General features: G+C 40.1%; 2 protein-coding genes across 10 annotated transcripts in view; both read right to left on the bottom strand.

The window, feature by feature from the left end:
* The window catches only part of LOC119743046, a 33,196-nt gene extending 8,404 nt beyond the window's left edge, over positions 1 to 24,792 (bottom strand). Inside the window, exons 1-8 of one of the 9 annotated variants that reach the window (XM_038219380.1) lie at positions 24,671 to 24,792; positions 18,901 to 19,085; positions 15,244 to 15,401; positions 3,638 to 3,785; positions 1,727 to 1,844; positions 1,550 to 1,598; positions 1,156 to 1,225; positions 859 to 894 (exon numbers count right to left, since the gene is read on the bottom strand). In XM_038219380.1, the coding sequence (XP_038075308.1) occupies positions 859 to 894; positions 1,156 to 1,225; positions 1,550 to 1,582 (139 nt within the window). In that variant the 5' untranslated portion in view covers positions 1,583 to 1,598; positions 1,727 to 1,844; positions 3,638 to 3,785; ... (1 more) ...; positions 18,901 to 19,085; positions 24,671 to 24,792. Of the gene's footprint in view, positions 1 to 858; positions 895 to 1,155; positions 1,226 to 1,549; positions 1,599 to 1,726; positions 1,845 to 3,637; positions 3,786 to 15,243; positions 15,402 to 18,900; positions 19,086 to 23,040; positions 23,304 to 24,670 lie in introns of those variants that run through there. The other 8 variants (XM_038219373.1, XM_038219374.1, XM_038219378.1 and 5 more) reach the window with 8 other exon arrangements.
* The window catches only part of LOC119743360, a 34,023-nt gene continuing 27,269 nt past the window's right edge, over positions 19,642 to 26,395 (bottom strand). Inside the window, exon 5 of the mRNA XM_038219753.1 lies at positions 19,642 to 19,645. Within this exon, the coding sequence (XP_038075681.1) occupies positions 19,642 to 19,645 (4 nt within the window). The remainder of the gene's footprint in view (positions 19,646 to 26,395) is intronic.

The following is a 26,395-nucleotide window of genomic DNA, read 5'->3' as shown; positions in this document are numbered from 1 at the left end:
CATTATAAGCTCCATGTCTGTATGATGTTTAAATGCAAAGCAATATTCTAATATTTCTTTTAGATGGACTCAAGGGTACCTCGAATTTGGGTAATTGAAAAATCAATGCTGTAAAATATGAATGTAGTTGTAAAGTTAGCATCATACAAGATGTATCTTAATTTGCACAGTATCCGAGGAATTGCTGCTTTTTATATGTTCATTAAAGCTGCTATTTCCTTGTGTAATTTAACACTCTTAACACAAATAATACAGAAATGTACTATCACCAAATCAGTGTTTGAGCTCTTACGTCTTTCTGATACCCAGTAATATTTGGAGAAAAAAAAGTTGCAGGACAAACCATGTTTCTAAAAGTCACACACTTTTTATAGGACAAGCAAATTTGCATGTAAAAGCAAGAGCAGTGATAAAATAATAAAATTGTACACTAGCAACATTTAAACAAACAGTGATTTTGTATTGAAAACCTAATTCTTGCTTGTACAAATGTAATTGTTGAAAAATCCCTACTGAGTAAAAGAGCTTGCTGGTCAATGCTGAAAGTAAAAACATATACCCTCAATATTCATTCCACAAAAGTAAGCCAACATATTGGTCAGCAAAAGGGATGACAAGGGTGTAAGTCTTTTGTGGCTTGTTTCTTTCTTTTCAATAATGAATTCCTGACAGACATAATAGACAATGCACAATATGTACAACGTACACCTGTCAATCTTTCTGTGTGTTGCATTCTGATTGGTTGGAATTGATCAGCATTAGCTTCCAATAGGCCACGCTCCTCGACAGCCAATCCAATCAAACATGAAAGCTGATCTACGTCTTTTACCAAAATGGAACATCAGAGGAAATACTTACCTTTGTTAGCGCCAAGCCAAAAACCAACAGTGTTATCTGTCAATGAAAATAAGAAGACATGATACTGAAACTATTGCACAATTTATCCAGGGCCAATTTTCATGTAGACCTGACAAAAAAAATTAGGGGAATAACTGAGAAAAAATCCTGGAACTTTCTGTTCAGCTTTCATAACAGGTGCATTAAGTACATGTGTGCACACTTTATATCCAGGCGAGGGGGTACATGTGAACGGAGTGCATACACACAAAAAATGAAGAGATTGTATAAATAAAAATAAATGCCAGTTTCACTCACCAATGCCATCTACATGTACACTCTTGCCGATGGTAAACTCACACTTGTTGCGATAACTCTCTAATACTGGCTGTGAGTGTGCAAACAAACAATGAAAATGAAAGGAACAAATCAGACATCTCCAATGTCAGGAATATTTACCCCACAAAAGATTCACATGCTGTATAGTTTATCTAACAAGAAATCCAGGTTGAAATATAAATTTAGTACAAGTAAGGTGACTCTATCTATCTACCCGAGTTCAAAGATCACACCAGTCAAGCTAACCTAACACTTTGTGCCAATGTGAACTATCATTGAGATTATAATTCATAAAATCATTCACAAGACTACAAATAAATTTAAATAAAATCTATATTTTTATCAACAAATATTTGTCACCTAGCTTACTCACCGATGGCTTAATTGGCTGCAACTCACATGCCATCCCACTGTGGTTCTTCCTGTCAATCAAATGAAGAGTGCACTATTAAACATGAGGGTGTGGGATCGAATCCCACTCCAACAGGCTTGTGAATTTCTTGTGGTAACCAAAGCTATATATGCACAAGATTCAAACTGGCCCACTAACCTTTGCAAGCTCTGTTATTGAGTTGTTAAGATGTCTGCACTAGTAAGCAGGAGGTCATGGGTTCATATGCAACCCAAGCAAACTTGCAGAATCTTTGCTTGTAAGCTCTCAGACAGCACTGAACAGGGGTGTGAGTGGAGTAAAAAAAAATAGCTGAAAATAGCTGAACCTGTAAATAACCCAATCTGCGAGCGTGAAGCGCGAAGCCCTTACGGCGTGGGGTCCGGGGCCCGCTCAAGGGCCGCGAAAAATTTTGAAATGTAGATGCTCTGTGGTGCATTTAAAAGCCCCCTGGCATGCCTGGGCCAACTATTGTTGGTCGAAAATGTTTTGCAATTTATGCATAATTTTTAGTTAACTTCAGTTCCTTCATATTGGTTTGAAACTGCCTAAATGGCCAACTTGTATATGAAAACTGGGAAATTCGACCACGTTTTCCATATTTTAACTCCTTACTGCAGATGATATCGTCATCGCGTGTCCCGCGCGGCTTCTGTTCGAGTCGCCCAATTTCTGCCCATTAACCATGTGTTCCATCCAAATCCATTTCCACGGATTCGTAACCTGAGGATCGGTCTTGTCAATGTCCGTATCAAACTCCGAACCTCTTTGGATAATAACACATTTGTGTTGCACCACATCTTGCGGAATTAATAATGTCAAAATACGTTCGAAACATTTGAAACGACACACTAACGTACGTATCAGCATGCAGCGGAATACGCAGCAGGATGCGTGCATGCAATGAAATGCACACATGAACTTTGCCCCGCATGATGCCCTCTACCGGCGCGGCACGGCGACAATTTACTAGTCTTATTTCAAAGCTTTATATTTGCAACAAGACGATGTTTACAGCGAGTTATTGTGGAGATCATCGCATTTCACTACATGCATAGACACAGGAACGGCCGCAAAGAGTCCCAACGCGCTTCATGGCGCATGTGTGAATATTCATATTTACATGTATCTGCAGCCAATCACAGCGCAATGACTGTTGGTTCCCCGGATGCTGTTTACACGTTGTGTACACACGCGGCTTCGAGCTGAAAAATGCATGCACATGGCATCGTATAGTAGTACACACGTACGTACGTACGTACATGTACAATGTACATGTACATTGAATACTCGCTTGCACGCACCCCATCCCAGAGTTACGTGTATGTTGTAGAGAGCGGATCGCGCCCGTGCGTTCGGCGGAAAATAAAATAAACGGAAAGAAAATTAATGCTTACGCGCGGGGGAAAAAGCGGGGGGAAATCTGGACCATTGGAAGAAAAAAAGCGAAAAACAAAATGTGGCACGCTGAACAAAAAAGTGGATATCCGCTAAATAGCGGAGAATTCACACCCCTGACTGAATATACAGTGCATTCAAATTTACATTGGTGAAGGGAAAAACCAGGTATTCACATTCACAACTCTCCTACGTAAACAATTAATTAAACTCATTGATTGTGGCACCTGCTATATCAGATTGGAACCAGCCAGCCAACCCCAGCAAGCTTGATGGTCAAGTAGTTGAGACATCTGCACTAGGAAGCAGGAGATTGTTGGTGCGAGTCTCATTCGATCGGCTTATGAATTGTGAAGTTTTGGTTTTGTGTTCATTTTTCTGCTTTTTGTTTGTAAACGTTTTTTTTACCAACTACCCCCCCCCCCTTTAATCTTTGGGACTTTTGTGTGTGGAAAGGAAGTTTATTTCAGAAGTTGGCCCAAAGCTTGCTGAGTTTTAATTGATTCTCAAGAAAAATGAAGCATCATTTCTGGACTTTTAATGAAATTTCAGGGCAGCTGTACATGTAAGTCCACTTGCCAGAAAACTGTGTCTGGAAACAGTTCCTTGTCAAGGAAGATCACATTTCCATTCTGGCCCACAACCATCCCGTGTCTTTGGTGAGTAGCTCACATTTGTTGCTTCAGCCAGGGAGACATCTCCCCAATGTTCCGTTGCAGCATCTTGGAAATTCCTCAGAAACTCCCTGGTGTTGGTCTATTTGGTGGATAGCTGGTCCTCATACGGCTGGTTCCACAGTGGAGTCAGCATGTTGTTTAACCTGCAGATTGGGAAAAGATGTGAAAAGCACATTCAGTATTCCAGAGTCTTAACAAATTTAGGAAAAAGTGAATAGCTCAACTGCTATAAGCCTTTTGCGATATATGGCAGACACAATACAAGGGTGTTATTTGATTTGGGTATATTGGGGTAACTTATGCAAAAGACTAGACCCAAACCAAATAGCGCCCTCGTATTGTGTGCACCGTACCTCCAAAGGGTAATGAATTGTGTATGGAACTTGTCATCTTTCTACATACAACCATTCTCCTAACTTCAGTTCATAGTTCTGGTGGTGCATTGCAAATTAAAGTTTAAGCTTGAAACAAAGAGGATAATGTGTTCAAGTTAGACAGTTTATCAGATAAAATAAGAATCATCTGTAACTGTGAATCGCACACACACTCTACACAGACATGCCACCTTTAATGCTGTACCTTCTAGGAAAAAACAAGGAAAACTGTCCACATAACAGTTTTACTCAACAAATGCCGGATGAAGTACTAAATTTACTTAAAGTTCTGTGCTATTTTCGAGTTTCATCCCAAAAAACAGATTTCCTTACCAATCTGCTTTTTTTTTTCAAGCAATACAAAAGTTATTCACTTTTGAATGAAACACCAAACACAAAAAAGCTCACGTTTAGTTATTGAATTATTACTTTACAATTCCAAATTATTGGCTGCCAAACATAATTTCTGTTCTTGCTGGGTAGGCTGGTTCCCCCCCCCCCCCCACAATCAGTATCAATAATGTACGGACGGGAGCCAATCTGTTGGCAAAGCTGGTCATCAGTTTGGGCCAAGAACAAAAAGAAAAGTTCATGGGTAATTTCTTAGTATAACATTTCGTCACCGACACCACGAACTGACACCTGGTGATCAGCGTTGCAGAAATACAAATCGGAGAAAAATGCTTTTAAAGGTTTGACACGAATTTACTCACTAAAATAATCCATCTATCTAAGAGGTTTTGGTATCACTTAACGTGAAAATGCTTAAACTACTCAATTATAGACGTTATATTGTGAAAATCTGCTTTAGTTAATTAGCAATTAAATGATTAAGATGGGTGTCAGTTCGTGAAACCCAAAATTTATGTGTTTTCGGAGAGTGCACCCATGCAATAGCGTTAGTGAGTGTCACTTCGTGAAACCTAAATTGACGCGTTTTGGGAGAGTGCACGCACACACTGCGCATGCGCGCACTCTCCGAAAACACGTTCATTGTAAATCTTGGTTTTCACGAACTGACACCCTGTGCAGGGTCACTTCGTGTTAACAAAAAATACCAGAATTGACCAATTTCTTGAAAATTCACTAGTAAAATTTGCTTATTTTAGATGATTTCAGCAATTTTAACTTTGTCATGTGAAACTTCATGATACAAACTGCTTATACGTGAATTTTACATGCAAGTACACTTTCAATTTCAAGCAAGAGAGTGTAGGAATGCCATGGTTTCAAATCTTTGTCGATGCAGTGACTATTTGTATCTGTATTTTAAATGTCTTTCTTGATTATCCAAACACCAAATCTAAAGCTTGTGTCAAGATTCTAAATGTGCGATATAAATAAATATGTTGTAAGCAAAATGTAGCGAACGACCTGATTGATTTTGTGTCATTTTTTGATCTGCATCTAATTTTATTCAGTTATAGATAATTGAAGCGTTACGTTATGTCTGTGATCTTTTATGAGCTGTAAAACTCTGTAAAAAGTGCACAGTGCCATTTCACTTTTTTTAAGCAACCTAGATATGAGCAAAACCGACGGATTACACAATGTACATGTAAAAAAAGTCTTGAAGAGAAAATAAAAAGTTATTCTGAAGCACATCTATGCCAAAGTCAACTGAAAATCTATTGTCTACTTTGGTTTAGTATGTATTCAAAACAAGGAACAAAGAACTAATCCTTACAAATCTTAGAGATAAAAAAATACCGAGGGGAAAAAAAGCAGAAGCTTTTTGTTTCAACTTTGCTATTAGTATAAACCTGGAGTGATCTTGAAATAGGACAGAACACTCTTTGCTACATCTGAATAAAATGTTGGATATGGAGAACGATGAAGTTGAAAAGCACCTTGAGAACTTTATCAAGACTCACAAAAGAAATTAACAAATACTATGGTTAAGTACTGAAATCAATGCACCGATTGGCCTTCTGTTAAACTTGGTCTTTCTCTTCACAGTCATTCGAGTGAAGTCCATGCATACATTCATCAACATGTACTTATCCAATCTGGCTGTGGCTGACTTGCTCTTCCTTATGACTCAATGTATATTTGTATTGTGTTCATCCGAAGTGTACAAAGCATTCCAGAGTGTCAAATAAAACCCGGGACATACCGTTATTTCGTTTTACCGTTTTGGATTTCCTCAAAACCAAAAACAGTAAACGAACCATTGACCGTTTTGTCGTTTTACAGTTTTATAAAACGACAAACAGTATTAAGATAAATACGGTTTATCCGTTTTATAAGTTTAGGAAAATTCATTATAGCACAACGATCCATTATTTTTGTTTTACAGTTTTACACAAATAACTTTGAAAAACAGCAAAACGGTCAGTATTGAATACACACTGTTTTTTATTTTAGTGTCATAGTTAACAGTCCGTGGTGCATTTTGTGGCGGTGGGCAAGGGGGTGGAGGGACCCTGCTTTACACGAGTGTTGGCTCGGCATAATTAATGCGTGGTGTGATTCCTGGCGCGGACCCTGACCCCTTCTCATGGGATTCAGTTGGTGGGGCTTAAAGAGTTGCAAGCAAAAATGGCGCTGGAAAACTGCAAGGGAGGGCATTACTTTTCGCAATGGATACAGGATGGTAAGATGTTTGATGAAGTTGCAGATATTTTGAAGGAAATTGGAGTTTAAGTCGACCCGGCTCTTCAATAGCTAATTCGCAAATTCTGTCGTGAGAACGAAAATGTAAGGAGGGCCCAGGCAATGACTCAATCCCAAGGACGCATTAACATTCCTAGGTGCATTGCTTAATTGCCAAACCTAAATCCAAAAAAATGGTGGGCAAGACTATTGACCGTTTTGTAATTGTCATGATTTTGTAAAACAACACTCTAAAAATAAAGCAACTAACCGTTTAACGCTTTCTACAATTAAAAACAACAACAAAAAGTATTTTTTGTGTGTCGACTTAATACCGTTTGACCGTTTTACAAAACTGTAAAATGACAAAACGGTCAATTGTTCGTTCACGGTTGTTGTTTTTGAGGAAATCCAAAACGGTAAAACAAAATAACGGTATGTCCTGGGATTCAAATACATATTTGTTGCTGTTTGTAGTTATTTTGTAGTGATCATAGCAGCTGAGAGATTCTCTGCAGTGCGTAATCCTCTGACATTCAAGGAAAAAGCCTCTAAATCTCGAGCAGCAAAGATATCAGCAAGACTCTGGGTGCCAACAATTATTGTTGGTGTGATTCGGATATTCTTGCCAGAGACTGTCTTTAAAAACATCATTTTTTGGATTAATTTCGTTACCAACACTACCTGTTTGGTAGCCACTCTTGCTTTGTACATCTTTGTAGTAGTTAAAGTGTGCAAGCAATCAGCACAGTTGCCAAATTGTCCCAAGCGAGCAGGCAAGGTCCTCTGTATGGTTATCATCAATACTGCCATTTTTTTTTCATTCTGAACTCACTGAACATTTCAGCTGCAATTATTTATACTCTGGGGACAACTTATACTTTGCCTTCAGACTTCAGACTTATCAATAATATCAATCTTTGATGCAGAAAGCTGTCATTTTCTTGTGTCCTGGCTGCATTTTCTTTATGTCCTCGCATAAATTTATGAAATATTTTTGGTCGCCGTAAGGTCTCCTATGAGATCGCATATAATGTGACAGGCCCTTAACACACTGAGTAAACAGTGTATATATGTCGTAATATACAACATATTATCAAGAATAGAAACGTATTTTACTTTAAAGTAGGGAATTGTCAATACTTCCTGTGTCATTAGTAATGTGCAGGACCAGAACAGATTGCAACCAACTGTCAGTGTCACATTCCCTGGTTTGCCCCCCCCCCCCCCAAGAAATATGACCCTCAGAAGTCTGGTACACCCGTCACACAAAATAAATTGTCACACAAAATAAATTGTCAATTTACTCGACAATTTATTTTGTGTGACGGTGTACCAGACTACTGAGGGTTATATTTCTTGGGGAGGACCAACCAGGGAATGTGACAAATGGGGGCTCGTTCGGGAAATGAAAAAAACAAATTGAGAAAAGCCGGTAGTCTCAGGTGTGTGGTTATACAGGATAGATGTTCAAGGTGGTTTATGGAAGCCCTTGCTAGGCAGCGTGCATTGAGAAGCCAAAATTGCGATGCCTATAGACAGATTATCATGTCATGTTGGCAATTATGTAATGCGCACTAAGTCACATGGAATCAAGCTGTTGTTGCGTAAGTTAGGTATTTCTGGAATCTCCCCTCACAAACGCACTTGCGCTAGGATTAGTTTGATAGTGCTTGTATTGTTCTTGTTCATAGGGCTATCTAGCTCAATATGCAAGTGTGGAAGTAACAGAACGAACCGATGAAGAAACAGGGCAAGAAATACAAGAAGTTGCTGGGTGCATAACCAAAAAGTCATCACTATCAGGCCTCGATCTTTACCGCGGCCACTGCGGCCAATGACCGCATGCCCTTCCAACTTGGCCGCAATGCCCCTTCAAAAAATACACATGTCGCGGCCAACTCGGCCACATGCCATTTTGTCATGTTTGTATTTTACCTCTGCATGTCCCGTCATGACAATCATACATCACAGATATTGTGTAGAGGATCTGTGCATACAAACACCATTCAACAAACGTCTAGTCGCGGCGAAAATAATACACGTCTTTTTATGGTTATCGTTGTTGTGTTCGTATGTACGTTCACAGGCGGGTCATCTCATACACCATACCCCAGCGCGCAGCCCTTCCCGATCTCCCGGCTACGGCCCAACATACGGCGCGGTGCCACTGTACGATGTACATTATGCATATATGCCAATGCAACAACCGCTAACCGGAGCGTAATTATCATACTACACTAATATATTCAACTACCAGGAAAACCTTGGCGTTGATTGGTCAATATTGCAACGTTAATATCATGTGTATTTTCACGTGACTGACATATTGTGCGGGCAAGTTTTCCAGTTGATGAGTGCAGTGAAATCTGTTCAATGACGTGTTTGTTTTTAATCAACTTTTTAGAACATTTTTATGTCTTTCTGCACCACGAAAGGTACAGAAAATAGCCCCCCAAATTTTAACACAAATGGTGTAAGGCCTACACGATACTTAAAAAATGGGGGAATCGCCGCGCTGGACAAGTGACTGTCGTCATGTTTACCGTGTGCCACGCTACATGACCGGCCAGGGCTGCAATGTCAAACACAGCATGGCAACACGCATCACACGGTGAGAGGCTCAGACCACGTGTAGCGAACTGTCAAAACAAAAGAGTGAAGGCTCTTTTTAGCGCGCGGTTTTTGCTGAGGCGGATGTTGTACGTGACCTTAGAAACTAAGATAAACTGCTTCGAGTTGAACTTGCTATACTTAAAACGATGTCTGGATGCTCGGTAGTTTTATTTTTTATGACGGCCGGACCTCCCGTGGCGAGCGACCATTTTAACTTTTACCGTTTTAGCTAACACGGTGTCTGAACATGGCCCAATGAATGTTTCACCTGAATTAAAGGTTTATTTATTTCAAACATGAAGAAGTCTAGTCTTTACTTTATGTTTAAGTAGACATGCATTACATAGTTTTTAAAGCAGTTTGTTTATGAGTAAGGTATATGATCAATATCCTTATTCATGCAAATGATTTGATTGGGTTTACCACCTGCAGGAAGACCTCTGGTCATTTTTTTGATAACTTTAATTAAGATGTATTAAAAATGGAGCATTGCAGCCACATTTATTTGTTCGTATAGCCCGTCTATGCATATTTTTGAAAAATACAGTTTTGTAATGAAAAATACAATTTTTGGAGATTCAGAATACAGTTTTTTGATCCCAAAGGTTGGCGGGTCTGTGCTTATCAAGCCCCATTCGGAGCCGTCTCAACCTCGTCTCAATGGGTATCGCGCAAGGCAATGTTTGGACAAAATGCAACTGCGAGTTGGTCGCCATGAGGAGGAGGTTGAAACCCATGAGGAGGAGGTTGAGGCGGCTCCGAATGCGGCTCGATAAGCTAGTCTGGTTCCCAGACCAAAAGATTTCTGACTATTCCTGATGAATCTTAGGTCCGATAGCCTCCAGTAATACATTGTATTACAATTTATGTCACATGACTAAAACGGGAGGAATTCCTCCTTTTTCCGAAAATTTCTGAAGTTTCGCCGACAATCGGATAGCGTCCGAGTATAATATAGTTTAATTAACTGCTAACTGCTAATTAATTTTATTTTAAATGAGTTGATAATTCATATTCATTGCTTTCGTTTAGAGAAAACTGTGCGTCAAATATACTGGGATCGTATGGGCGAATTTTTTGCTGCGTCATGTACAATTTTGAATTTGACGACCGTTACCGAGATTTTCCAAAACTCGGTCTTCATTCGGCTCCGCCTGCTAACAGTGCTATTTGGGTGCCTAAGTTTGAAGATTCCAGATCAACATTAGTCAAATGTTATCTTACAGAAACATCAACTGTATTATATTACAAAGAAAGCGATTTATTTAAAAATTTGATCAGAACATTAAAAGCTACAAGCGATAAAGCGAAATCGGAAACGAAGCTCTTTGGACATGGTGTACATTTGTACGAGAACTGAATACTCTGAGATTGTTTATGTGACCTAGAAAATAGGCGTGTGTACACTGGCTGTAAATAAATGTAAATTAAAGGTTTTGAAATGATTAGCCTTGGTGCCCCCTTGAGTTGGCCTTGGTGCCCTGTGGAATTTTGATGGGGGCAAGGCCAAAGTGGCCTGCCCCTTTTTTGCCCAAGATCGAGGCCTGCGCTATGCGAATGTGCAGGTCAAATAGGAGAAAATTTGAAACTGTCTTGTGGGCATGAAGTCCCCATGATTAGTGTCACGTGTACAATCGGTAATCAAATTCCAGTAAGGCAACAAAACGGTTAAGGTTCTGCGTGATAGCGGATGTAGTACGGTTATCGTCAAACAGAGTTTAGTTAAGAAGGAACAAATGTTGGAGACAAAACAAAAGTGTGTTCTTCTAGACAGTACACGGAATTTTTCAGTCGTGCGTATTGAAATAGATTCGCTGTATTTTGTAGGAACCGTGAATGCATTGTGTATGCCAAATCCCTTGTACAATCTTATAGGGAAACATAACAGGTGTTAGAGACCCGCGTGATCCTGATCCCAGTTGGTCAGGTAAACGAAATGACACACCAGAACAGAAATGCCAAAGCCCTCGCGACGAGAAAACAGCGGCAGTTGAGACAAGAGCACAAAAGCTAAAGAAAGTCACGAACTTGCGTCATCTTAAAGTTCCCGAAGTGCAAAATCTCTCCAACATGAAAATCCGTTGTTGGAAAAGCTATTGACCCTCGCGGAAACAGGTCAAAGCCGACGAACGGGTAAGGATAACGAAACTAGGTATTTCGTCTCGGACGGATTACTCTACCATGAATTCGCTTCACCGTTGACAGAAAAAATCGTGTAATCACACAGTTGGTACTCCCAAAGAAAATGCACTCGAAGGTATTGAAGCATGCACACAATTCCACCATGGCAAAGCATCTCGGTATCAAGAAAACAACAGACCGCGTACTTGCAAATTTCTTTTGGCCAGGCGTGTGTCGCGACATCCGAAGATACTGCGTTTCCTGTGACATATGCCAAAGAACGGTCGCGAAAGGTCGTGTCGGCAAGGTTACTCTAGGTAGAATACCTTGAATTGATACGCCATTTAGACGAGTAGCCGTAGACTTGATAGGACCAATTCACGCCATCACGGAACAAGGCAATAGATACATTCTGACTTTGGTCGACTATGCGACGCGCTAGCCGGAAGCCGTAGCCCTATTGAAACAGAACGCATAGTGGAAGCATTGTTTGAAATCTTTACTCCAATGGGCGATCCAAATGAAATGCTATCAGATATTGGCGCACAATTCACCTCGGATCTAATGAAAGAAATAGGCAGACTTATGTCAATGAAACAACTGCAAACTACACCCTACCATCCAATCTGTAATGAACTCGTTGAGAAATTCAATGGTACACTGAAACGAATGTTAAGGCGCATGTGCAGTGAGAGACCGCGTGATTGGGAACGGTATATCCCTGTGCTGTTGTTCGCGTATCGAGAATCTCCGCAAGAGAGCACGGGGTACTCTCCCTTTGAGCTCATGTACGGTCGTTCAGTACGAGGTCCTCTTACTATCCTCAGAGAGTTATGGACTGGAGAAAAATTAGATTAAGAGGTAAAGACAACTTACCAATATGTCATAGACTTGTGTGAACGGCTAGAGTCTACTTGCGAACTAGCTTGAGAAGAACTCGCGAAGTTCAGTACTCGCTATAAGAAATACTACGACGCGCGTACTTGATAAATCGAAAGTTTGATACCGGCCACCGAGTATTAGTTGTCCTGCCAACTGACGCAAACAAATTACTCATGCAATGGAAAGGGCCATTTCCTGTATTACGGAAAGTTGCACAACACGACTACTGTATTGAGATGAACGTACATGTAAGCCACACACATTTCACGCAAATCTCCTCAAAAAGCACATAGTTCGATTCACTCTGTTACCTTTCAGAACGGTAAATGCACCGGCTACTTTCATACGCATGATGAGAAAATTGCTGGAAAACATACAGCATGTCGTGAATTTCATTGATGATATTCTGATATACACGGATACTTGGGAACAACACATCGAAACAATTCAAGATGTTTTGAACCCCTTGCGCAAGGCAAATTATGGCCGGATATGATTTCCTTGATTTTCTAGGGCACATTGTAGGAAACGGTGTTGTAAAGCCACAGACGGAAAAGATCACAAAAATCCTGAATGCATCTCGTCCACGAATGAAAAAGGAAGTTCGATCACTTATAAGCCTTGTTAATTACTATGGCAAATTCATTCCGAACTTTTCCGATCTGACTAAGAAAGGAAAACCGAATCATGTGAAATGGGAAGAGGCACAGGAACATGCATTGAGCACGCTGAAAGCACCACTTGTATCTGCGCCTATCTTGCATCTGCCAGATCACAGCAAATCTTACATTCTTGGTTCAGAAATACTTGAAAATGATCGTCTAGGCAATGGATTACAAAACTGCATACTTAAATGCACACGTTAAATGTTACTTGAATGAGGTTTTTGTGTGCGTTTAAATGAGCAAGTTTGTTTTTAAACTTTGTCTGTGTGAAAATATACATGAATTGGCACAAACATCTACATTTGTACATTTGTACAGTATAACCCTACATTTTCCACTGCAGATATTTAAAGTGTGTTTGAAACAGATTTTGAGGTTTTTAGTTGATGAAGGGTTTAATGCTCCAGGCTTTAAAATACTTTTAAGAAAGTGCCAAGTTCCATATTCATGAGCAATACAGTGATGTCATGAGCTGGAACTTCAGTGTCACTGCTGTTTAAGGACGGAAAGTTACAAAGTGTTTTGGTTGAGGTTGATGTGACTGTTTGTTCATTGTGCACGAGGCACAGGCAGTCAGTCAGATACTTTAACAAACTGCTACGTGTACATGTACATTTCAATGCAATGAATTTTAGTTTCACAATTTACACAGAAAATACCTAAAGCGATATCGCAGCAACAGTAGAAACAACTATTAAAAGGCCATTCAGAATTTTCAATGTTTTAAAATTTCGATCTTTTTCCAAATTGTGGGTGGGTGGGTCAAGCTAAATAATTGAAAATCGAAATTCACTTTCCATGGAAAAAAGATAAAAAAAAACAAAGAAAGATAGATCTTTGGACTTGCCTGAACAACGCACAAGCGTTCCGATATTGCGATGCGTGTTTCTTTTCCAACTTGGTCCCGTGTATGTACTGTACATGTGCGTCATGTACATGTACGTGAATATAGACCCACTGTGGCATGAGAGGGAGGTAGTTTTTCAGTAGACTTGGATGCCGGGCGTTTGTAGCGGTTAGGCCGTGCAGAGGCAGCAGGGTACCAGGTGTACTAGATCGGCTCTATAACACGCCGCGGGCGTCGATTACCAATCGCTATAAAAACTGGACTATTCAACCACTGGACTCCAAGAATACGAGGACCGCAGCCTGTCATGTGATGACTGCCCAAACTTGATGTTTTCTTTCGCTCGTACCCCCGCCCTGCAAATAGGGGAAGGGGGTTCGAGGGAATGTTTTTCTCAGCTACCTCACGTGACAGGCACAACCTCATATGTCACATGTCATCCACCTCATCCAGAAATAGCCCCATAAATGTGGCCAATTTACTGGACTGCCTCCGTAAATAAAGGCCACACTGCCACCATATACAAAAACATGTCAAACTCTGTCAAATTTTGATTTTCACATTTAGGCTTAGTTTGGAGTTTATTTTTGCTGTAGAAGCATACTCACCCCCTTTATAGGCTAATTAGAAGGTGCTGCCTTTTTGAGATGTCTATTTTTCGTAAAATTTCATGTTGAAATTTTGATAAGCAAACGTGTGCAAACGAATCTGGAAATTTCACGAAAAACAGACACCTGAAAAAGGCAGCACTTTCTGATAAGCCTTTAAAGAGGGTAGTATGCTTCTAAAGCAAAAATAAACTACGAACTAAGCCTAAATGTGAAAATCAAAATTTGACAGAGTTCGACATGTTTTTTTACATGGTGGCAGTGTAACCTTTGTTTACGGAGGCAGTCCAGTCTGTGGCTAATCCAGAAAATGACAAAACTACGGTCATCTTTGTGGCTTCCAAGACTGCAACCTGCTTTTCCAAACAGCATATCAGCTGGTAAAACACAAGAACACTGAAGGCCACCACTGCAAAAGAGGAAGACCGACAACTTCACGCCGTCACTGAACTAGACACACATGTACATGGGTACACATGTACATGTACATGGGTATACATGTACATCTACATGTTCAAGTATATGTACATGATCAGTTTTTTATTAATCGAAATTAGGGGTGGGTGGGTGGGTCAACATAATTTGGATAAAAAGTCGAAATTTTAAAACATTGAAAATTCTGAATGGCCCCTAAAGTGTACAGGCATTGTAAAAAGTGCACTGGAAAAAAGATGACAACTTTCTACATGCAGTTTACCATTACTTTCATATTGACATGAGGCTAGGATATTTCCAGGTTTCAGTGAAATTCATCCAATTGCCTTTAAATTCTGTTAGACAAAATTACAAAAAGACCCTGAGAAATCTTCACCATGGAAAACATAGTGAACTCTTAATAGAGCACAAACTGCATTATCATTATCGAGAGTTGAAAGCATAGAGAGCAAACTCACCGCAAATCCAAAATATCTTGGGAGGTTTTGGATCTCAATCTTGAAGATCTCTGAGGTGAAGTGCTGTTGTGTCAGATAGTGATAAGGATCCGTCATGGCAGCACCAGTCATCGGTACGTCAGAGGTGCTGGCGCAATGGTTATCTTGTGGGTCAAGACCTGATAGACAAAAACAAACAAATTAAAAAACCAACTCCAATCAGAGAAAATAAATTTACTTTGATTTTTTTAAGCATGAGATATTTGTAAGTTTAATTATGAGTTTTCAAGTGAGACACTGCACAACAAAATCAGTTCACAATAACAAACAGATCAATTAATTTCAAATTTTGAATAAGAAGCATTCCAAAGTCGAACAGTCTTAATATAGATGTACAACAAATGTATACTGTAACTGAAAAAAATCAGTGCTTTAAAATATGAACCTCTTTGTAAAGTTAGAGATAAACCTATATATAAATATCTTAATTTGGACGGTTCCCAAAAATGACCAATTTCTACAAGCTGCTGTTTTTGTGTGTGTAATTCAAAACTGCCAAGCACAAATAATGCTACATGTATGTACTATCACCATTCTGGTATTTGAACTAGTTTGCTTTTCTGATACTTGATACTTTATTGATGCCTCATAATATTTTGATATTTTTATTTGCCTTTTTTAATGGGCTTTGTATTAATCAACAAAAGAATGAATCAAATTAGGTTTTGCCCTTCACCGATGTATAAACACTGTATACTCAGTGTGGTACCTCCCGAGTGAAAGTTGGAAAAAAATCACTCGGGTGGGACTCAAACCCACAACCTCCTGTTTTCTAGTGCAGACATCTTACCACTCGACCACCGAGCTGGTTGGTTCAAATCTGATGTACATAGCAGCGGGTACTGCATTAACTATTCATAAGATGGATAGTCGATGAAGGGCAAAACCCAATTTGATTTACATCACCCCGACGCAAAATTCCATCTTATTATAAAAGAATGAATGTTTTAAGATATGAATGGCTTTGTAAACTTTGCATTCATTCATCAGAAATTCACAAGTTTGACAGTTGAACGAAGGTTCAAGGACAGAGGAAACGACAGACGTGGCGGAGGTGTCTTTATCTTGGTTAAGGATGGTTTCTCAGCCATTGAACTTTCTGAAGATGGTTGTGAATTACTCGGGTGCCAACTACCGCTCAAGCCGAAAGGAGAGCACATCTTCATCTCTGCATATTATAGAGCCCCCGACTCCTACAGGCCAGAATCTCTAGAAAACCTAGACAGAAGTCTGAGTAAATTGCAGGCTCAGGTAAACTCCCCATTCATCATTCTTGGAGGAGACTTTAACATCCCAGGCATGCTTTGGAACTCAAGGACTGGTACATGTACTTTCTCGGCAAACGGTATTCAATCCAAAATTATCAACATGATGACTACAATCTCGAACAAAAGGCAAATTTTGCTACAAAAAGAGACCCAGTTACAGGAACAGATAACATCTTCGATTTGCTCTTCACCACACGTTCAACTCTGGTTTGTAATGTTTACAGCAACTCCGGAATTAGCGATCACGCAACAGTGCTAGCTGACATAAACATCACCGCACCTCGCTCTGTCAAGCCCCCTAGGACCATCTTCAAGTGGAATGACGTGGATGAATCCAAGCTGAACAAATCTGCCTTCGAGCTTAAGACCAAATTCATGCAGTCATCTCCAGAAACCAGAACAGTTGAGGCAAATTGGAGTATTTTTAGGGACAGGCTGAAAACTAACGAATTAGTACCACAAAAACCAGTCCAGGGACATTGTAGACCCTCATGGCTCACTACTGTCCTAATCCGTTTCTGCAGGAAGAAAGAGCGCAGCTATGTGAAGGCAGTAACAAGCGGTCTACATTCAAACTTTTGCAAAAGCAAGTGAACAGCGAAATCCGAAGGGCTAAACGCACACATTTACAAGAAACTACATCTACAGGTAACCCCCAGAAATGTTGGCGCTACATAAACAGCACTCGTAAAGACAACACAGGGGTTCAGATTCTGAAACTCAACGGGAAAAATATCACATCTGACCAAGAAAAAGCTGAAACCCTACAAGACCAATTCTGTAGTGTTTTCAGCTGGGATGACACCGATGTGCAGCCAGTTCTACCACCGAGTCCCTACTCACACTTGACAAACATCACCGTGTCTGTTAGATGAGTCCTCAAGTTACTGACGTCGCTCAACTTGAAACTAGCTGCCAATGAAGTTGCCCCAGTACTCGCATTCATATTCCAACAAGCACTTGACCTGGGTTCTCTACCATCTGACTGGAAGAAAGCCAACGTAACACCCATTTTTAAGAAAGGCTCTCGTGCAGACCCGGCAAACTACAGACCTGTGTCGTTGACCTCTGTTTGCTTTAAGTTATTAGAGCACATCATTGATAGCCAATAAATGAAACATCTCCAGGAACACAACATCCTGAACGAAAACCAACATGCTTTTCGTAAAGGCCTGTCCTGCAAATCCCAACTCGTAACAAATCACCATAGACATGGCAGTACTTGACTTCTCCAAAGCATTCGACATAGTTTCTCATCAAAAACTGGTCCAAACATTAGACTACTACGGGATAAGGGGAAAAACACAGAGATGGATCAGGGAATTCTTAACCAACAGGTCACAAAGAGTTGTGGTACATGGAAAATCTTTGAAATGGCAAAGTGTCGACAGTGGCGTACCACAAGGCACCGTGCTTGGCCCCCACCTGTTTTTACTTTTCATCAACAACATAAGCAAATCGGTGACTGGCACAACTCGCCTTTTCGCTGACGACTGCCTGTTACATCGGAAGATCTGCTCATCAACTGATGAACTGATGTTCCAAAAAGACCTGGACAACTTGGCTCACTGGGAGCAAACCTGGGGAATGAAATTTAACTCCAGCAAATGTAACATCATGCGAATCTCCGGGAAGCGGGCCCCCGGCAAAACTAACGACACCATGTTAGGATCCAACCTCGTAGAGAAAACCAACATCACATATTTGGGAATAATCATTCAGAATAACCTAAGTTGGAATCACCAAACAGCATATGCCACTTCCAAAGCAAGTCGTATATTGAACTTCATCAAAATAAATTTTCATTCTGCATCCAGATCAGTCAAAGAAAAGCTGTACTTAGCAGTAGTCAGACCACACCTAGAATATGGCAGCATTGCTTGGAACCCTCACATACATGTAGCTAAGAACATAACGTCCCTGGAAAAAATGCAACTGATGAGGGCTGCTCGTTTCGTAATGCGAGATTATTCCAGACTGAGCAGTGTGACCGACATGTTGACAACCCTAGGCTGGTCTTCACTGGAAGAGAGAAGGAAAGTTAACCAACTTACCTACTAAAATAATACACAACATAGTTCACATTAAATCATCATCCATAGTCCCCAAACCAGCACAGGCTTGTAGACTTCACAACCACCAGTTCACAGAAATTGCAGCAAGGACAGACATCTATATGCAGTCATTCCTACCCAGAACTATCCGGAAATGGAAAACTATTTAATTTCACTGGGTTAAAGTGTTAAGTTTCCAATATGCAAGAATGGACAAAATCACATGAATGGTATTACACTTAGCTGACCTGGCAAAGGAGCAAACGTCTTCACCAAGTAAAAGAATAACAAGTCACCTTTGGATTTGTCCTCCTCATCTTCATTGGGAATAGCATCCATAGTGATGGCCACATCTGTTGGCATCTTGACAACATCACCCTCTGTAACTGTGGTTGACGTTACCTCCCCAGTTGGGACATCATCAGAAATTGGTCCCTGCTTCTCATCCATTTTGGTGTTATTACGTTGGACCAAAAACACACTGGAAATATAAAGAAACTGCACATAAAGCAGTTGTATACTATTAAAAGCCATGACCAGTCAAGGGCGGATCCAGGGGGGGGGGGGCCAAAGGGGGCCATGGCCCCCCCCCCCCAAAACGAAACCAATTTTTTTTTTTTTTAATGTGACATTGCAATAAAGGCAGGCAATGAGTACACCACCATCTTTTCCTAAAAAAAAATTGGTTAAAGTGGTCAGAAATTGCCTCAGATCGCACCACAGAGCATCTAGAATCCAAAATTTTTCGGGGCCCTTAAGCGGGCCCCGAACCCCACGCCGTAATTTTTTGACCCACTTTTTGGGGGGAACAAAATTTTTTTTGGCCCCCCCCCAAAATTGTGTTCTGGATCTGCCCTTATGACCAGTGGGATATCTAGGGGGAGGGTCAAAATTTGAAATCACAACGTGCACCTGAAAATAGTATGGTAACCATATCGTGTACATGTCTCTATGCAGTGCGATGGATATGTGGATACCATACCAGTATGAGATGCGAGCTGTAAATGTCGCCACAACACGGCTGCGACGCGACGGTTCTATCTGAAAAGCCACCAAAATAATCATTTTAATCTCAACTAGGTTTGGATAATCGGGGAAAAGGACAATTTCAGTTGAGGCAATTTTTCATGGCCTCCGTCATTTTCTGACTGCTGGGGAAAAAATAGTTGGGGAAGAATTCCATACATATTGCATGCACATCACTAATATTTCCCCACAGTGACCTATCAGCCATCAGAAACGGATGACATGTTTAAAAGTCAAATTTAGCAGGGAAAATATTGAAACGTTTATGAAGAAAACACTTCAAATTTTTCAGACCAGTCTCCTAGGGTTTGTGCACCGGGTGTCAAGTGATGTCCAGATGTGGAACTCTTCCAATAGTTGTCCAAACATTTGGGACTCTCAATACTGTCTATGAGAGTCCCAAATATTAAGGTATTGAAAACTTGCAATACAAGATGGAGATGAGAAACTCCAGCTCCAATGCTCATCACGAATTTGACATGTAGAGCTGGAGGCACATCTAGTTTTTGTCCAGCAGTTGAAAATTGGCGGAGGCCTTGAAATTTGGCAAATACTAAAGTTTTCCCTTTTCCCCTATTATCCAAACCCAGATGAGATTAAGCTTACTTCAAACCATGCAGCAATCATTTACGAAGCATTTGGTCGACTTGAAACAGAATTATGCTTTCTAAGTAAGAGTTGAGGCTTCTCAACTAAGAGAATGGTTCTGAAAAGCACCAGAGGTATCAACTCGACGTTCCGGTCAGTATGCTCTGACTCTCTTCAGGAAAGACATTTCATTATTTATGCTTTATACTAAAATATGAAAAAAATTATGATTTTGGTGGCTTTTCTACCTTGTATACTGCATTGGGGCTGCTATTGATGACATGTATACATTCTTATGTTGTTTTCAGAAGAAAAATAAGATATGGCTTGATATAGACCCATGAACGTGGCTATATACATGTACATGTACATACATGTATGCACTCAATATTTTGTTATTGCTGCCAAGAAGTTTAAGTGATCATTTAAAGCTACAGTCCATCATTTGCAGCTATCCAAAACGATATTTAGTGTTGAATAACTACTTGGTTGAAAGATAGTAAGGGGACAAAAACTCCCTGTGAAATTATTTGTTCTGGCATGCGGTCATTGGGAAGAAATCAATGAAAGAAGGCCTTTCCAACGATGCATCTAAAGGCACATGGTTGGAAATTTCCGTTAGTAGTTCCTTTTTTTAGTTGGCGAAGTGCGCGCAAGCGTTGACATGATGCACACGCTCGCGCGGTTGTTTTAATTCATCAGATCAGTGCGTGACATTGCGTAGCTGCAATTAGCTCAGTGAGAACGTGTCTCCAACACTGAATTCAGGCCAAATTCAAAACAAGATTCAGCATCTTTTGATTTGAAATCGAAATCCTAGAATGTTGTTTTACTCGAAATGTAGGCCTACAGCTGAAGCTGAGCTGAAACTTCACCAAATTAGTTGTTCAGTACCCTTCTTTAGATTTTGAGCGTGTTTGTTGCTTCAAACGAGTAAAATACACAATTTACAAATGATGGACTGTACCCTTTAGAGAATATTTTGAAACTTTTATTTTGTTTTCTTTAAGTACATTTTTTTTTGGGGGGTGGGGTGGTCCTTTTTTGTAAACAGAAGGATTATTGCTGCCAAGAAGTGTTAGTTATTACTTCAAGAATATTTGGAAACTTTTTTTATAATGCTTCAGTGCCCGATGCGCATTCTGTGTGCACCAGTACCAAGGTAGCAAGTTCAAAGCTTATGATGTTCTCATCCAGAACGAGCTTTAGCAAAGAATTAAACACTTAACAGATACAAAATAAGAGAAAGCAAATTTAAAGATTTACTTTCTCTAAATTTACTTTTTTTCAGTTGTGTCTTTACATAATCATTAATCTCATATTTTTAACAAACATTCGTTTCTTGACCTTTTTGTATAGTTACCTGGGAAAGATTTCCATATACGAAGTTCACTCAACACCCTGTGTACAAACCCTATGAGATTGGACTGAAAAATTCTAAGTGTTTTCTAAGAAAATGCTTGTATTTTTTCACTGCTCAAATTGACTTTGATGACATGAAATTGCTATCTGGGGGCTTGTTTATAGTCAATACAGAGGAAAATTAGTGAACTTCGTATATGGAAATCTTTCCGTTACCTGAATGTTCTTTGAAATATGGAAATAAATGTTGAGATGAATAGGAGAGAGTAACCATTTCATCTTCACATATGGTGACTGTCAAAGTATTTCCTGCATTCGTTTTCTTTCGAAGTCTACTAAGGCCTAAAAAAAAAAGTGTTATGTTGGCGTAACCCGACCGACCCTAAAAATGCGGCCGACCCTGGATATTTTTTTTTTTTTTTTGAAGGGAAGAAATATAATTAAAATCTATAGAAATGAATTTTAAATACGTTTTGAAACCATTTCTGACCGTTTCTCCTCAATTGTATGACGATAGCGCGCGTGGAACTTTGGAGTGCACAATGTTTTGCACCTTCCTCTCCATGACACAACGAACATGCAGAAGATCACGCAGGCCTACAGCGCGCGTGCGGAGATCGATGCACGATGCATGCATGATAGATGCACATGTACATGTACAGTACATGTATAGCCTCATCCTAGACTGTTGCATGGCACGAACTGCTACATATTGTACATGTACACTATTGAAAATACTTCGCTATTTATTCCATGTTAAAAAAAATAGTTCATTATAATATAAATTATTTTAATTAATTTCCCACTATTTTACACGATAACAATTGATATATATTCTAAAAATGGTAAACTATTCTGTAACCCCGGCGGCCGACGCGACCCGGCCAGCCCCCGGCCCGTGGCTACGCGCGTACGCCGTCGCATCATGGCGCCCGGTACCGAAGCGTACAGTGTTTCCATCAAGGGCAAATGGGGATCTTCGGTCATTTTCGACCGTTTAATGCGGATAAATTTGAGTCAAGAGCTGGGGGTAATCGCCCAGAGCTGTGCCGATGGTGTAAAAGCGGGTTACACCGTGCTAAAAATACAAACTTCAAAGGAAGAATCGGGTCCATATAAAGATGTCGACGCAGATGAAACGGCTAACATTTTGTCTGATTTTGGATTCCGCTTTTTAATATGTACCTTTGGAAAGGTTGATGATGAGTTTAAAAGTATACAAATATTGTGTGTAGCCTTGTTTTCTTGTGTTATCGTGTACTACTACCGGCTTAATGTCATTTTCGTTGCTGGGATTAAAAAAAAAAAATAATAAAAAAAAAAACCGACCTACCTACCCTATTTTTTCTAGCCCGTTATTACGCCAACATAACTTCTTCTTTTTTAAGCCTAACCAAAATTAAAACACATATTGCAAGAGCAGTCTGTACTTTTAATTGATTCAGTACGACTTGACTTACACGTAATGGAACGAGACGTCTTTATTGAAGGTACGAGTTGTCCAAGGTACGAGTTGGCATAATGATGTCACATTAAATGTATGAGTTGTCCAAGGTACGAGTTGCCCAAGGTACCAGATGACCTGTTTCCTTGCACATTGGAACAGCAATACTGGGTGATTTGGCAATAAATAGTTATGCGGTACCCGCTGCTAAAGTTCAAATCGAACCGGCCAACAGATCCCGTTAGCTCGGTGGTCGAGTGGTAAGACACCTGCACTAGAAAGCACTGGACATCGTGGGTTCGAGTCCCACCGGCTTGATTTTTCCCAACTTTCACTCGGGAGGTAACAGACTGAGTATACAGTGTTTATACGTCGGTGAAGGGCAAAACCTAATTTGATCAATTCGAAAAGTTTACATTATCTTAAAGAAACCTAAAGGGTTTTTTTTGTTTTTTTGCCAGATGTAAACTTTTGAAATCACTAAATCTGACTTTTTGCCATAGGTAAACTTTAGAAATCACTGACTATGACTTTTTGAATTGACATCATCATCGATTCATGATGGACTGCAGACAAGCAATCGTTTCACGGGCAGCGCAATGGTTCATCAGAAAACCGCAGGATCATCCGTAAAATCAAAAATAAAATAGCAAGAAATACACAGTTTGGTATGGAAATATATTTAGAGTGTAAAAATTCAGTTCGGTAATATTTGCAAGTAAGTCTCTAATGCCGTTGAAAAATGGCAAACTGCAACAATGTCACCGTGAACGGACGGCCACATTGGCCGGTCAGCACGGCACAGGAACCGTGTCACTTTGCAGTTTGCACAGTTGGCTAGGTTGACCATTCGTACCGGCCCATGAACCTAGCAATGTGAATAATTTTTACGAAAAATGCGTACCGAAGTTCCAGCGTTCCTTTCAGTAGAGCTAGGAAAATATTGAAGTATTAACTGAGAAAAACACTAAGAAATTTTCAGACCAGTCTTATAGGGTTTGTGCACAGGGTGGCAAGTGATGGCCATATACAGTGTATGGGAATCTTTCCTTTGATGTTAACTGGGAAAGATTCCCATACCTGGCCATCACTTGTCACACTGTCACACTGTGCACAAACCCTATGGGACTGCTCTGAAAATTTGAAAGTGTTTTCTTGGTAAAAATTCAAATTTGTCACTGCTAATTTAGACTTTTTAGGACAAAATATCACTTTCAGATGGCTGATACAGATAGGCCTAGGTCATTTAGGGAAAAATTACGGCGATCATGAAGTGTAGGGCCCCTGTTTTGTTTCGGTCATATTGGAGTCAAAAGTTTTTTTTTTATTGCTCAAAAATCACCTTTACAATCAAAGCAGTTTTTCCTCAGTTCTAATGACACCCGTTTTGCAATTTTGAACGGATTTTTGGGATAGAAACCACGATTTTCCTGCGCGGTTTGTGCCTTGCGATTCAGCGCGCCGTGCGTGGCTATGGATGCCACGCTATACAATAAACGCAGTACGTCTACGGCCACTTCTTAGACAAGTTGGAGTACGTTTCACTAAATACAATAATGCAGATTTCACCAATAGCTAATATAAACAACCAAATTAATGAATACCATTTATTAAATGGTTAAATAAAATTAGTAATACTGACGTACCAGTAATAAGAAAGTGGCAAAGGTATCAACAGGTACAGTTTGGGCCACTCGGAAGACAGCGCCGTACAGTCGCGTGTTTATGTTGTTGAATGCTGCCCTCATGTGTCGTTCGACGGGCATGCAAGCTCTTTCGAAACATCGGCCTCCATCGCAGTTCCCAACTGCTTCAGGTTCATATATTGAACCGGCATCCTTCTTTTTTTAACGAGACGCATACGTCTCCTGTATTAGGCAAGGCTGCCCCTTGTCGCCCTCATTGTATGCTATTTGTGCTGAAGGGCTGGCTAATCTTATCAGAAAGAACGATTCTTTTGGTGGGGTTAGCATTCCCAACAGCTATGACTGTATTAAGCTTATTCAACATGCGGATGATACTTCTGTTTTTATTTGTTCTAATCTTGAATTTGATTGTCTTAGCTCCACTTTGCAGACCTTTTGTAGCGGCAGTGGATCGAAAGTTAACGTTCAGAAGACCAAAGGACTTTGGCTAGGAAGTTGGAAAAATCGTAATGACAAGCCCCTTGGCTTTGATTGGAACAACGATAAATTAAAAATTTTGGGCATTTATTTCGGAAATGACGTTCCTGCAGAAGATAATTGGGGACCCAGGGTGAAAAAATTGAAAAATACTCTTAATCTTTGGCGCACTCGAAATCTCACTTTGAAAGGTAAAGCTGTTATAGTCAATAGTCTTTTTGGTTCGGGGTTGTCGTACTTTGGCAGCATCCTCCCATGTCCGGATCAATGGGTTAAAGAAATGGACGCCATTATCTTCAAATTCTATTGGCATTCTAAGCCAGAGAAAATAAAAAGAAACAACATTAGGGCTCCTAGAAACCTCGGAGGAACGGGTCTTTTGAACGTTCAAGCAAAAATCCACAGCTGCAAGCTTAAATGGTTAGCTAACTTCTCTAAAGCGTCTGGCACGTGGCGTTCTTGGTTTAACTTTTGGGTTTGTGAAGCCAGTGGGCCCAATCGATTAGGCTGGTATGTGTTCAACAATTGTAAAAGATTTAAAAGAATTCCTCCTTTTTATCAGGAAGTCATGAAGGCGTTCGATAAGTCCGGTGGGATAATTAAATGTAATATTTCTTGTGTTCGCGAAGCTCAACAAGTACCCTTGTTCAAAAATGACATCATTACTGATAATCAGGATAAAGAAATAGACAGCATTTGTTTTAGAACTCATGGAATCACTTTGTTGCACCATGTTTGTTCCAATGGTCGGTTCCTCACTCCACGGCAAATTACTGATCGGTACAATGTTCACCCTAGAGGTGCCAGTCAAGTTCTCAATAGGTTGCGCAAATTTATTTGCCCCAATTTGTTTAATGAGAATCGTATTGGACCTCAAAATCACGTTTCTAACTGGCTTGAAATAAGAGATTTTTCCGATCAGTCGGAAAATATGTCTGTCCGTGACCTAACTGTCAAAATTTGTTATAACAATTTTCGAATGAAAGATTTTATTGAGCCATGGGCACAGCAGAAATGGCAGGAAATTCTTAACATTAGTACCGATTTAGACTGGACTACTATTTGGAAACGGGGAAATAATAAGCACCTTGACCACGACGAAATAGACATCTGGTATAAGATTAAACATCGCATTATCCCAACAAAAACATGGCTAAACACAATAGGTATCACCGAAGACGACCACTGTGTTTTATGTAACTCGCAACCTGAAACTATTGAACACTTGTTTTTGTACTGTATTAAGAC

This window comes from Patiria miniata, unplaced genomic scaffold, assembly GCF_015706575.1.
Source record: "Patiria miniata isolate m_02_andy unplaced genomic scaffold, ASM1570657v1 HiC_scaffold_6, whole genome shotgun sequence".
NCBI classification, from domain to species: domain Eukaryota; kingdom Metazoa; phylum Echinodermata; class Asteroidea; order Valvatida; family Asterinidae; genus Patiria; species Patiria miniata.
The sequence above is the reverse complement of the archived record's forward strand: the minus strand, read 5'-3'. Positions and strand labels throughout refer to the sequence as shown.